At 67.1% G+C, this 13,697-nt stretch overlaps 1 protein-coding gene across 6 annotated transcripts in view; it reads left to right on the top strand.

Moving 5' to 3' along the window:
* CASKIN1 (CASK interacting protein 1) overlaps positions 1–13,697 on the top strand; it is a 126,918-nt gene that overhangs the window by 96,443 nt on the left and 16,778 nt on the right. For 4 of the 6 annotated variants that reach the window (XM_075899860.2, XM_075899863.2, XM_075899862.2 and 1 more), the window contains exons 11-14: positions 3,566–3,784; positions 9,129–9,236; positions 9,440–9,558; positions 10,349–10,436. In XM_075899860.2, the coding sequence (XP_075755975.2) occupies positions 3,566–3,784; positions 9,129–9,236; positions 9,440–9,558; positions 10,349–10,436 (534 nt within the window). The remainder of the gene's footprint in view (positions 1–3,565; positions 3,785–9,128; positions 9,237–9,439; positions 9,559–10,348; positions 10,437–13,697) is intronic. The other 2 variants (XM_075899864.2, XM_075899866.2) reach the window with 1 other exon arrangement.

Below are 13,697 nucleotides of genomic sequence, written 5' to 3'. Positions count from 1 at the left end.
GCCGAGAGCGGCGTCTCGCTCGGCATCCAGCTAGTGGGGCAGTGGACGCAGCGAGGAGCAGCCATCGGGGAGCGGGGTCAGGCTGGGCGAGAACCAGGGAGGGGAGAGGCGGGGAGCAGGTTGGCGAGGCACCCAGGAGGGCGGACGGGCGCCCAGGCGGCTGGGGCAGTCTGCTGGGGAAGGGCAGGGAGAGCTGCTCCTGCACACCCCCTGCTGGCCAACGCGTGGCATGGCCCCGGCGCGACACGCAGCCCTTGGTAGGTGGGGAGCCCCTGCCCTGCAGTGGGGTGCACCGTGGCGGGGGGAGCGAGCCCTGCTCGCAGCCAGTCCCCAGCCCCCTACCCAGACTAGCTGTCACCTGTGCGGAGCATTCTTTGCAGCTCCCGGGGCAGCGGAGGCAGCCGGCTCCAGGCTGGGGCGGCAGGGGCTGCATTGGTCTGAAATGGATCTCGTCGGAGTTCTTGGAGAGCCGCCGGAGATCCCCCCGCCCATGCTCTGAAAGGCTGCTGTGCTCGGGGGGCCAGGGAGCCCTGCCAACCTGCCCGGGGGCCTGCTGGGCACTTGGTCTCATTCTCCCCTGCCTGAGGTCTTCTGTCGTCCTTCCCACCTGGTCACCTGCGCAGGGTGGTGGCGGGAGGAGGGGGGCAGCCCGAGGGGGAAGGGCTGGAGGGGTTCCCTCTTGTGCATTGCTGGCTGCACCGGGCATTGGGGCTGCGTGCGGGGGGTTCCTCTGGGAACCGCGCCCCTTACTGCTCGGGGATGCTGCGCGCTGCAGACACAGCCTGGCGTGGCTCGGCTCCCAGGGAGCAAGTCAGCCAGCTCTGCCCCTGGGAGGATGGCCGGGGTGTTCCTTTGGCTGAGCCGCCGGATGGGACACGTTAGATGAGGAACTAAAAGGTGTGTCGGGGAGGAGGGAGAAAACTTGTTCATCTTGGCCTCTGGATAGAACAAGAAGCAATGGGCTTAAACTGCAGCCAGGGAGGTTGAGGTTGGACATTAGGAAAAACTTCCTGCCTGTCAGGGTGGTTCAATGCTGCGATAAATTACCTGGGGAGGTTGTGGAATCGCCATCCCTGGAGATATGGAAGAGCAGGTTGGACACACACCTGGCAGGGATGGGCTAGACCAGTGTTTCTCAGCCAGAGGCCCGAGGACCCTCAGGGGTACCCGAGAGCAGCCTGGGGGGAGCGTCAACACCCCTGAAATTTGGAGAAAACGGAATTTTTGTTTGACGTTTTTCAGCACTTTATTATCTTTGCACTTTTTTACACCCAAACATTTCACCGCCCGCCCGGCTTCCATGAAGTTGTTTAAATACACGCGTGTGTGAAACCTGTAGGCGCCGGGGGACTTAATTTATGGTTTTTAAAGGGGAGCTTTATAAAAAAAGCTGAGAAACATGGATCTAGACAGTGCTGGGTCCTGCCGCGAGGGCGGGGGACTGGACTCGATGGCCACAAGGGCCCTTCCGGTTCCAGTGTGCGGTGAGTCCAGGACCCTCCGGACCGGGGCTCTGGTTCTCTCAGCGGCTGTGCCTTCTCCGGCTCCTGGGCTGACGGCCTGGGGTTGGGGCGGTGCTGATCCCCGCCGGCAGTTAGTTCTGTCCGGAGCTGGGGGCGCTGCACGGCCAGGTCAGTGCCCGGCACCGTGGTGGGGGCAGGGACAGTCACAGGGGAGGCAGTCGGGAGATGGGGCTGGCCAGCTTTGCCGTGGCTTTCGGGTGTCCCCCTTGCATGCCACTCCCCTGCCGGCTCAGAGCCCCGATCCGAGACACCTGACAGCCTTGCTGCCCTGTTTCCGCAGGGGCTACCCGGGCCTCCCGCTCGCCACCAAATGCGCCTTTAATCCGCGGCTTAAAACGGCAGGGCGGGGCAGGGTCCCAGCATGGCTCGCAGGGGTCCGGGCCTGTGCTGCCTTGGCAGGCCGGCTGACCGAGCAGGAGAGCTGGCGTGAACTGGATCCCATCCGCTGTCGAGTTCTCCACGGTCACTGCGGGTCTCAGCCTGGCTGGCCGTCATGGGCAGGGCTCCCTGGGAGCCGAGCGCTCGGGCGGCCACCCGGGAGCCATTCAGGTGCCGCCCAGCGGATTAGCGGCGCGCCCACCTCTGGGAGTTGGGAGTCTCTTGGGGGTGCCCGTCTGCACACGCCACGGTGCAGGCGGAAATGATTCCGCACGTGGCTGGAGAAGGTTGGCGGGAGCGTTGGTCCTGGGACACGCCCGGGGGCGGCAGCTTTCTCGTTAGATCTGAAACAAGCCAAGCGAGGGGAACGTCTCCTTCTCTGGCATCTAACGAGGAAGGCAGGGGCAGGCACCAGGGCAGGGGCAGGCGCTGGCTCAGGGCCGTGCCGATGGCACAGCAGCTTGGGCCAGAGCTGGGGTTGCCACTGAGGGGTGGAGCGACCCCGGTGGCTTCGGCAGCTGGCCGGGAGACCTGCCTTGAGTTTGACAAACTGCCGAAGGCAGGCGAGCTCCTCAAAGCCATGGGCCCACCCAGCCGTGTCCTTGGCAGTGGCCTGCTCAGAGCCACGGCAGCCACGTAACCCCGCTCGCTCGGGAAATCTCCAGCTTCCCGTCAGCACCTCGGGGGCGTCCGTTCTGGGCTCCGAGCCCGGGTGCAGGCCGGGGGCTTTCAGAGGCAGTTGCTGGGGTCCTGCAGCAGGCGGGGGGGGGGGGGGGGGGTTGCATGTTTGATGTCGGGGCCTCGGTGCTGGTGCAGGGCTGGGGCCTTCACGCCCCCTCGGATCAAGGTGTCCCCTCTCTGCCCTCCGAGTGCCTCCCTTGGCTTTGCCCTTCCCCGGCTCCCCCAGCACTGAGACCTGCCCCCAAAGGGGGGAGCCGGGAGGCCGGGGACTGGGGTGTCTGCAGGGAGCAGAGGGGGGCATGATCAGCGTCCTCGGTGGCTTTCGCTGGCCTCAGTGCACAGGGGCTGTGGCGGGCCAGGCAGCCACCCGGCTCCTGTCTCCAGAACCATGCGTAGACCTGGGTGCGGGAGGGCGCAGGGGCCTTGGTCCCAGGCGGTGTTCCAGCAGCGGGAAGCCAGCCTGTGGCTCCCCCCGTCGGGTGTACCCTGCAGGGGTGCTGTCTGCAAGCCCCTCGTGCCGGGGCGCTAGCCCTGCCCCCTCTGCAGGGCGGGCTGGAGCTGCTCCCGGGACCCTGCTGGGCAATTTGCCACCCCAGCCCAGCTGGTGGGAGCCAGCACGCAACCTCTGCCCACCCCCCGCGGCACGGTCAGGGTTAGGGTCCCCGTGCAGCCCAGGGGCAGATGCTCGGCCCAGCAGGGTCCGGCCTGTGGTCCGACCACGGCGGCTTCCTTTGGCAGCCGGTGGTTTGGGCTGTTCCGTGGCCTGTGGCTCTCGTGGCTGGGAGCTGGAATCTGCCCCCCGGGATCGGGCCCAGCCCCCGCAGCCCGGAGGGCCGGATCCCCGCGGGGCCGGGCGCGGCGTTCCGAGGAGGGGCTCCTGCCTGGCTTGGCTTTGCTCTCGTGGCCGGTTGGTGTCGGTGGCTTGACGTGTCTCTTGGTTATTTTGCTGCTTTTTCATGGTGTCTCTCGTTATGTTTTATTAGCAGGTCCATGGGGCGCTGTCACCATCCCCCACCACTACCAAACGATCCCGCTCCCAGCTCCCCGGGCGCCTGTGCTAAACGGCGACGCCTCGTCCCATCCGCTCCATTTCTTGCCTCCACCTCCACCTCCTCCACCACATTCCCATCAGCCTCTTTTCAGTTCCTTTGGCTATCACAGGCTCCCCCCTAGCGCTGCAGAGGAGCGGCCGTGCCGACCAGGTATTCACCACTCGCTTCAGGCCCTTGCCTTTGCTTTGTGCTCCTTTTGGGTTGCCTCCCCCCCGCTGGGTTTGCTTTGCCGTGCGTGTGCGTGTGCGTGTGCGTGTGCGTGTGCGTGTGCGTGTGCGTGCGTGTGTTAGCGGCTGTGTCTACCCAGCCCCCGTGTTCCTTCCCAGAGCCGCCGGGCGTGAGCGTGGCCTGCAGGGTGTGCTGCGATCCCTCCCCCCAATGCCCCTGGACTCCCCCGAGGTGCCCGCCGGCTGCCCACTCGTCGGCCCTCTGCCTAGAAAGAGCCCCGCGCGCCGGCGGGCGGATCCCTCCCAACACTCTCCTCAGTGACTCTCCACCAGGCTCGCAATGGCTGGTCAGAGCGCCCAGGTGGGAGGCTGCGCTCCGTGGCCAGCAGGAGGCGCTGGTGCGCGTGGCCCCATTGAGGCCGTAGCGCCGAGTAGGAGCCGCTGCCCAGACACAGGGTCCCGGGGAGTCGTTGCGGGGAGGGGACTGGGGGGCCCAGCACAGGACGCAGCAGCCGATCAGGCAGGGCTGCCCCAGGCCCGCTGACTCAGTGGGACCGGCTGGGTGCAGGCGGGCAGACCCCAGTTGCTTCCTCACTGTCCCCTTTCTGCTGCCGGGCAGCCTGGCGCGGAGTCTAACGCGGCAGCGGCTCCCGGGCCCCACAGCGCCTGCCGCTCATCTGACTGCCGGCCTGGCAGCCCCTCGACGAGGCTGCGTGGGGGCGGCCCGGCCCCTGGACTTGGGCTCTCAGCATGTGAGGAGCACGTCGCGTTCACACGCCGCCCAGCGAGCCCTGGAGAGCTCTGCACGGCGGCCGCTCGCCTGGCGTGCCCTCCCCTGCTCCTGGTGCCGGCACGGCCGGTAGTGCCAAGTGAGTGGGTGGCTGCCCGGCACCCACCTCGCGCTGGGGTGCAAGGGACCTGGCAGGGGAGAATCAGGCCCTTTGTCAGCCAGAATCGGGCTCCTCCTGGCCACGGTGCAGCCGTCGTAGCTATTCCAGCAGCCAAGTGCCCACGCGCCAAGCCCCAGCCCTGCCATGCCGGCCTCCTCCCTGAGCAGCTGCCGGTGCCCAGTGTGGAGCTCGCCGGAGCTGGCTCCCGCCGCAGGCAGGTACAGGGTGGCTGCAGGACGCCGCAGCATTCATAGCACTTGGGGCAGGTCAGCTCTTTCCATAGGTCTGCGAGAGCAGCCTCGGCCACGCCCAGCAGGGAATCCGGGAGGGGGCCTGCCCCTGTGGCTCTCAGGGGCGTCCGACCCGCGGTCCCCAGCGGGGTAGCGGAGGGCATATCCCCCCGTGTTCGATGCTACGACCCTGCGCCCAGGGGCAGGGGCCGCCATTCCGGGAGGCTGCGGAGCCGTTGGTTGGACAGGCTCCGGGAAGGGTTAGAAAAGCGGCCTGTTTAGCAAAGCGTGGGGTCGGGGGGACCCGATGGCAGTGTGTCCGGCCTGCGGGGGGAGCGGTATTGATCCGGGCGCTCCAGGGCAGGGAGTTTCCCGAGCCGGGGGCTGGAAGGCGAAGCGCGACCGATTCCCATTGGAAATGCGGCGTCAACTGTAACGGGCGAGTCATTAACCAAACAATTAGCCGGAGTCGCGGCGGATTCTCCCTCCCGGGCTCTTTGTCCGCCTGTTTCTAAGAGCTCTGCTCTCGGAATTAGCGTGAGGCAGCTCTCTGGTCCTGGGCCAGGTCGCCCTGCTGCCCCGGGTGCCCAGCGGGGCCGTCTCCCCGGGCGGCTGGCGGAGGTTTATTCCCAGGTCTCCGGAGTGGGGCTGGCTTCTGCCCTGCACAGCCGCCCTGTCCTCGTCGCTCATTCCCCCCTCGCATCTCGCCCATCCCCCCCGTCCTCTCAGCTGCCCGGACTGCAGACCCCAGGCATGCTGGGAGCTACGGGGGCCTTGCGTGTCCCGAGATGGCGGGTCTCTGGCAGCGCTGAGATGATGCCAGAAACTCGCCCTCCGGTTGAGCATTGTCCCCGGGAGCGTTCCGGGCCCGAATGAGCCCAGGAAACGGGGTGGTGCTCCCCAGGCGGTCCAGCCCTGCGTTCGCGGGGGAGGAACCGAGGCGAGGAGGCTGCGGTGCCGCTTTGTCAGGAGGCAGAAAGGCCTGGCCAGACAATCGTGGGGTGATTCTAGGGCTGGGAGTGGCAACCCCCAGCCCCACCTTTTCCATGTAAGGCCCCGCCTCTTTCACCTGAGGCTCCGCCCCCTTCAGGAGCCAAGCCCCACCACCACCAAAGGGCAGGGCTCCAGCTCCCCTTCCTTCCACAAGTCACCCCTGCTGCAGGGGCAGGTCTGCAACCCCTCCCCCTTGAGCCTCCCCACCCCCGGAGCACAGGGATGGCGGGCAGCACGCGGTCCCAGCCTCAGCATGGTGGAAGCCCGGGGCAGCCTGGGAGCCACGCTGAAGCAGGGGGCAGAGTGTGGGCGGGGCTTTGTGGGGCTGTTCGAGAAGGCAACGCCTTCCCCTGCCTCTTATACCCGCCGCCCACGGGAGCAGAGGTCAACGTGCCAACCCTTAGCTGGGCGGATGCATGCCCAGGGGGCTGCCTGTCGCTTTCCCTGTTTACGCTCAGGAAGGCCACGCTTCCCTTTTCGCCGGCACCTTCCAGGGGGGCGTTACGCCGCAGGGCCGGCCCACCTGTGTGCTGGGATTGTTCCCACTGGCGGGCAGTTTGCCCAGGGCCCGGCAGAGCCCGGACTGGCGGTAGCTAGTGACAGTTGAGTTTCCAGGTCCCGGGCACACCAAGAAGCAGGATAGCAGGCCACTGACCCCACCTGGAAACACAGAGCCCTGCAAAGCCACGGTTCCCCGCAGCTCGTTTTGCAGCTGTGGCTGTGGATGCGGATACAAACACTGTATCTGCGCCGGGCTCTACTGATACAGGCGCTGTCGACATCGGGGAGGTTTGGTGCCACAAGTGCTGTCGCCAGGCAAAAGTCACCAAAAGTGAAAACCGGTTCAAACTGGTTTTTCTGCTTCCCTTTGGCGACATTTCACAGCCACGTTGCTAGCTCCCCTGGCGACAGGTAGAGCAAAGCATTGTGGGGAAGCATCCCGAAGGGCAGTGCGGTGGGAAGGCAGAGCTGATCCCTGCGCTTCTTGGGATTCCCTTGTAGATCGGGGAGCTCTCCGTGCTGAGGAATGTCAGAGCAGCACAGCCGTCTCTCCAGCCGTCCCCTTGCAGCGGCAGCTGACCTGCCACTGAGTTCCTAGCCGGGCAGAACAGGAGCCGTCCAATTATTTGCTCTTTGTTCCCCAAACAAAGCAGCTGTCAGATACTTCCTGGAGCCTTGAAAGGGGAGGGGCGCACGCCTGCAGGGCAGCAGAGATCACAGAACACTGAGCACAGCTGTCAAGGCAGGCATTATGGGATACTGGCAGAAGCCAGTTCTCTGGACAAAACAAACTACAGAGTCCATGCTGGCTCTTTGCCGACAATAAAGGGAGGGAAAAGAGAAAACTCTCTCGCGGCGGGGAGGGAGTTTTTTGTCGCCAAAACTGGGTGTTTTTCCCGACAAAAGTGGCGTGGGGGTGTGGACCCTCTCACCGGTGTGTCGCCAAAAGCCAGTTTTTGCTGACGGAGAATGCCAGTGTAGACAAGGCCGAACTTCCCCTTCGCTGTCCATCCCGCCAGAGCTGGCAGTCTCTCTGCAGGCCAGGGGCACGCCGAGTCCTCTCCAGGTCTCTCCATCTCATTTGTCAACCCACTTTTCTGTTTCTCTTTCAGGTGCAAGGGAAGAGTTTGCCGAGTCACTTCTCTCTAGCTCTGGGAGGGGGGGGGGGGGGGGCTGGGTTTGTTTACAGGACCCCCAAGGAGCCTTGTGCAGTAGGGTTGTTACAACCTGCACCCCCCTCACTGTGTCACTCTGCATGGGGGGGGGGACAGAGCTGCTTGTCTTAACCCCGCGGGGGCTGAGAGCCCGGGGCTGCTTTTCCCCCAACGCGGCCCACGTCGAAAAGCTTTAAAATCCAGCGGAAGTGCCCCGCCCCGCGTGTGAGATCCGCTCCCCGGCTGCTGAGAGCTCTGTCTGCAGCCCCCGGGCGCCGGGGGAGGGGGCTGGCTTTACCTACCAAGGGTGGGCTCCCCCCGCCCGCGTGGTGCCCAGAGCTGGGCGCGGCGCATCCGCTGAGGTAACCAGGTAAACGGGAGCCGCCTTCCTTTCGGCTCCCTCCCCCTGGCTAGAGATGGGCGGGGGGGGGGGGGAGGTTCCCAGGGTTCTCCCACCTGGGGACGAGTCGCTGAGGGGCCTGGGATCGCGCAGGCGGCGTCTCCTCACGCCGAAGGGCCAGTGGCTAGCGGGGGGCCCGGCGGCTCTGAGGCCCCTGGCTCGTGAATTGCTCCGATTCAGGGTCCTCGCCGGGGCCCTGCTGTCCTGGCCGACTGCCGGCGGCGTGGGCCTCTCCCTGCGCTTCGGGGCACTGCCCCCCCCCCCCGTGAGCAGAGCAGTGCGTGGGGAGGAGCTCTGGGGGGGTCCCGGCCCGGCCCTCCCTTAGCCTGCAGTATGGGGAGGCACAAGTCCCGGGCCCCTCGGGGCTAAGAGGGCGCCTGGGCTTGGGGCTTTGCTGCGGGTTCTGTGGTGGAGGGTCCCGGTCCCAGCAGGGCCCCCCGGCTCCTCTCGGGCGGATCCCTGCACAAATAGCGACCCTCCTCGTGGGCAGGGGGGTCGGGGCAGCCCCCTCCAAGGCGGGAGCCCCAGCGGCCTCGTGGGTCGGCCTGTGCCCAAGCGATGGCCCGGCCCACGGGCTCTGCGTGAGTCAGAGTCCACGGCGCCACGTGGGACGCTCCCGCCTCGCCGTGCTGGACCTCAGGCCGGGCCGGCGAGACCATCGGTCTCCTGCGTCCCGCAGCGACTCTGAGCTGCCTCCTCCCAACCCCGGCCGGGCAGCCACTTGCCACCGGCGACACGGGCGCCTGCTCGGGGTGACCGAGTGGTGGGGGAGGGGGAGGCTGCGCCGGCGGGTTCTGGCTGCTCAGGGACGTGCGGGCCAGGGAGCCGGGCTAGGCGGGCCGTGTCAGCCCCCGTCCGTCTGCCCAAGGGAGCCCTGGGGACGCCGGTCGGCGGGGACCAGGGGAGACGTCGCAGCCCAGGGTGTGTCCTGGGACGTCGTGCCGGGCGGCGTCTGCCTGGGCTTGTGGCACCTGCGGGCGCGGTGCCAGGCCGGGATGCTGCTCCCAGGGGCCAGCGGGGTCGGAGAGCAGAAGGGTCTGTTCCGGGGTCTATTCTATGCCCGGCCAGGCCCTCGGCCACGCCGTGCCACTCCGATACCGCTCCCTTGTCCCCGGCGGGCACCCCGGCTCACGCCGCTCCCTGTGCTCTGCCCCCGCAGGTTCGCGAGGCTCCGACAGCCCGTCCCATCTCTCGCCCTCGCAGGGCGGCTCTGCGGCCGTGCCGGCGCCGGTGGAAGAGATCTGGGTGCTGCGCAAGCCCTTCGCAGGTACAGCCGCCGTCGCGCCCCTGCAACCCTGCCCAGTGGCAGGCGGGTGCTCTGCCCGAGTGGCCCGTGGTGGCGCGGCTCAGTGGGCGGAGCCGACAGGAGGCTCGGAAACCCTGTGGTGAAGCTGGCGCCGGGGCCCCCGAGCCAGGCCACGGCGTGCGGAGAGCTGCCCTGCCCCACTAACCCTCCCTCCCTGTCGGCAGGCGGGGACCGCAGCAGCCTGGGGAGCACGGGCAGCGTGGCCAGTGCCCGGAGCTCGGGCAGCGGGCAGAGCACGGGAAGCGGCAGCCACGCGCTGCACGCCGGCGCCGAAGGGGTCAAGGTAAAGGCAGCGGGTGCCCCTCGGCCCGTCTCCCCTGGGTGCCCTGCCGGCGGGGAGCCGGCCGCGCCTGAGGAGATGCTCACGGCGGCACACGCACCTGTGTAACCATGACGATAGCCCCCAGTTCCCACTGGGTCCCGCTCCCGAGTGCTGCAGCCTGCCCTGTGCTCTGCCCCAGGGCCACTGGGCCACCCCCCTGCCCTTTGGGGAGGCCAGGCGGGCCGGGCTCTGCCTGCTGCCGGGCTGGGCTTGGCTCCCTGGGCCCCAGAGGGGCAGGCCAACAGGGCGGACGCCTGCAGCCACCCCCTGCCCTGCTGCGTGCTTGGTGCCCTCCAGCCCCCCGGCCATCCTGGCCTCCATCCCGCTGGCCTGCCCCCCACGGGGGCAGCCCACTGCGAGTGGCGCCAGGGCTGGCCTCCATCCTGGGCGGGCCGCTGCGTCCTTCCCCTCCCTCCATGGGGCACAGGGTCGCCCCTCGTCGGCCCCTGACGCCTCCCCTCCCCCAGGCTGAGGGGGGCTCTGCGGGAGGGAGGCTGGAATGGGGGGTGTCCCGGATGGAGCCGCAGCTCCTGGCACTGCTCGCCGGAGGCGAAGCACCATCTGTGCTGTGAGCTGTGTGCTCGCTCGCTCGCTCTCTGCAGCATCCCAAATCTGCGCCCCTCCCTGCCCGCCCGCGCCTCCGGCTCCGGCTGCCGCAGCCTTAGCAACACAGAGGCTCCGGCGTCCGACAGCCCCCCGGGCCCCGCTCCCCTCCCCGCTTTTTTACCCCGCCTGGGGTGGTTTTTTCCAGCTGCTGGCGACGGTCCTGTCCCAGAAGGCGTCGGTGCAGGAGTCGGTGGTGGGCGATGGGCCGGCCAAGGCGCTGGAGGCACCTGCAGGTGCGTGGCGGGCGGCTGCCCGGCTGCTCGGAGCAGGGCTGATCCCGGGGCCTTCCCGGGCTCGGCTTTGGTTTTTTTTGCTCCTGCGGCCCGAGAGGAAAGCGCGTGGGTATCATGACGCTCTCGCCTTTCTGCTGCTGCCAGGCCTTCTCCTGCCTCGGTTAGTCGGGGGCCGGGGAGGGAGGGGGGTGCCGTCCTGCGTGTGCTCCGTCTCCGGGCTGTCGGCCTGGCCACGCTCCAGGCCGGCCAAGGGAGAGGGCTGCTGGCCGCGGCCTGCAGGCTCGGAGCTGCTGCCAGGGCCTTTTACTGGTCGCAGCGCCCTGCGTGCCAAGCAGCAGTGTGTGTGTGTGTGTGTGTGTGTGTGTGTGTGCGCGTGGTATTTGTGTGTGTGTGTGTGTGTGTGTGTGTGTGATCCCTGCGCGTGATCCCTGTGTGTTTGTGCATGAGTGGTGTGTGCATGATGGGTGTATATATGTGGAGGGCGGCTTGGGGGTGTGCACGGTCTGGGTGTGTGATTGGTGTGTGTGTTAGGTGGTGGAAGTGGGGTGGGGGGGCATAGAAGGTATGTGTGTGTGACTGGTGTGTGCATGTGATTGGTAGATCTGTGCTGTGGTGTGTGTGATTGGGGTGTAGGGGGCATAGCTATGTGGTTGGGGTTTCTGGTGTGGGTTGGTTTGTGTGAGAGTTGGTATATGTGTTGTCTGGGGGGTATTGCTGTGTGTGTGGTGGGGGATTTGTGTGTGAGGAAGTTGCAGGGGGTTGATTTGTGGTGGTGGTTGTGTGTGCGCTGGGGGGCTGTGTGTTGTGTGTGTGGAGGTTGGTGTGTGCTGTGGGGGGGTTAGTGTGGGGGGGCTGGTGTGTGTGCTGTGGGGGGGTTAGTGTGGGGGGGCTGGTGTGTGTGCTGTGGGGGGGTTGCTGTGTGGGGGGGCTGGTGTGTGTGCTGTGGGGGGGTTAGGTGGGGGGGCTGGTGTGTGTGCTGTGGGGGGGTTAGTGTGGGGGGGCTGGTGTGTGTGCTGTGGGGGGGGGGTTGCTGTGGGGGGGTGGGGGGGGGCTGGTGTGTGTGCTGTGGGGGGGGGTGTGGGGGGGCTGGTGTGTGTGCTGTGGGGGGGTGTGTGTGTGGTGAGCTGTGTATGGTTGGTGGGTGTGGCTGGGGGAGGGGGAGGGAGGGTTGCTGCCCCCCCCACTGGTCACCTCCAGCCATTGTACCAGCCCCACTGCAAGCGCTTTCCTCAGCCCGTGTTCCCTGGGTGCCCCTGGACAGGGACTGCCCTGCCCCGCATCATGTCAGCGGGTGTTTTCAGCTGGGCCTTGGAGCCCGTCACTTGGCCAGAGGTGCGGGGAGTAGGAGAGTGGGGGGGGGCTGCAGCACCCCCCAATTTAGCACCATGCACCTGGGTCCCAGTCCCCAGCCTGTGCCCAGGGGCCCTGCTGCCGCCTGGGGTCCCAGCCTCCCATCTCAGCCAGCTCTGCTGCCTCCAGGGTCCTGTCCCTTGGGGGCTCTGCAGCAGCCCCCGACTGTTGCCCCGGCCTGGGGACGGGGTAGGGCGGGGGGCACGGCTGGGGGGCTGCGGAGCCCCGGCCGACTGCTGTGCTAGCGCCCGTGGGGGAGGGGAGAGCAGCCCCAAAGCGAAGGGGTCAGAGCCGCTCCCTGTGGCTGGAGCCCGTTGCCTGCAGAGGCGCTGAGGACAGAGCGAGGCCGGCGGAGCCCCCGGCCACGGCAGACCCGCGGGGCAGGGCAGCTTTCCAGGCGGACAGTCCTGGCCCTGGGTGCGGGTCGGGGGCCCGTGTCCGGAAAGCAGCGTCGGAGCCAGGGCCCGGGGACGGGGGAGGGTCGCTGGAGCGGAAGGGGGGGCGCTGCAGCCGGGGCAGGACGGTATCAGAGCCTCGCCCGGACACGCCCTGGGACAGGGACCCCCAGACTGAGGCGAGCGGCTCTTCCCTGTGTCTCCGGTTGGTTTAATGATTAGCCCATCTCCGCGATTAGCCAATCAGGAGGCTAGTGCTGGGCCAGGGACCCATGGGAGTCGATCAAAGACTCGCGCTGCCCTGGGGGGCTGTCGGGCGAGACGCCGGCTGGGCGGTCGAACGGGAATCTCTAGCACCGCAGCCAAGGAAGCGCCGAGGTCACCTGAGGGTGGCTCGTTTGGGGGTGGGGGGGGGGGGCTGAAAGGCTGCGAACGGCTGCTCCGGGGCAGCCCCAGGGGCCAGCCTGCCTGGGGTAGGTAGCAAGCCCGTTGCGGGGGGAGCGATCGGAAAGGCCGCTCTCCGGGCCCCCCCTTCGCGGGAGGCTCCCTGTTATTGGATTGCCAAGGGAGCAGACAGAGGGCTGCCCCGCCCATGGGGGGAGGGAGGGGGATGCCCCAAAGTCTGTACAGAGGGGCCAAGACTGCTGAGGCGTCTGCTCGGGCGAATTGCTCAGCTTGCAGCCCTCGACTGGAGACCGTCCCAAACAGGCCGCACACCAGCCCCACCCCGCGCTCCAGCTGCCAGTCCGGCCAGCGGGAACCTCCCGAGCAAAACCCCTCAGGCGCCCCAGCTCTCCCTGCGCCCCAATCCGCCCCGGGCCTAGCCTATAGAACCCATCTCACCTCCCCCAAACAGGACTTTCCAGTCCCAAAGAACCAGCCCCAGATCCCCGGCCAGTTTACACTCTGGATCTTCCCCACCAGAGCACGCTGGGCCCGTCCCTTAGAATCTGCCCTCGAAAGGGATATTAACAGAAAGAGAAGGCGGAGAGTGAGGGAAGAGAATACGTTCCATGCATCGAATCTGCCCGTTCTCAGCAGAGACGTTACAAACTGCTGGCTTAAAGTCTCTGGTGTCCACCCTATGCCAGGACGGGTCAGCAGCCCTTCCCGGCCCGCTGTCCCTAGTGAGGCTGCCTCTGGGATCAGTCGCAAGATTGAAAAGACGGAGGTGCCTCATGGCACTTGTCTCCCACGCTGGAGCGGGCCCGTGGTGGCGTGTTTCACATGCCGGCAGCTGGAGAGCCATTGTCCATGGAGCAGTGCTAGTTAGCCCGGCCAGCCACTGACCAGTCCTCCCTCCCAGCCGGCAGCCCAGGCCCAAGGCAGAGAACATGCACAGCACAGGAACGGAGCCCGTGTTCAGAACGCCACACACAGACATCAGCTGAGTGCCTGAGTATCACACACAGACTCAGGAGAGCACAAGCTTTCGTTTGACACCTCACATGGCCCCCTTTGTTCATACTTTGGGGAACCCCCCCCCCGTGGGTGAAGCAGTGATCGGTCTGCTCCC

This window comes from Pelodiscus sinensis, chromosome 15 (assembly GCF_052426305.1).
Source record: "Pelodiscus sinensis isolate ZL-2025 chromosome 15, ASM5242630v1, whole genome shotgun sequence".
Lineage (NCBI taxonomy): Eukaryota > Metazoa > Chordata > Testudines > Trionychidae > Pelodiscus > Pelodiscus sinensis.
This window is presented reverse-complemented; position numbering and strand designations above follow the sequence as displayed.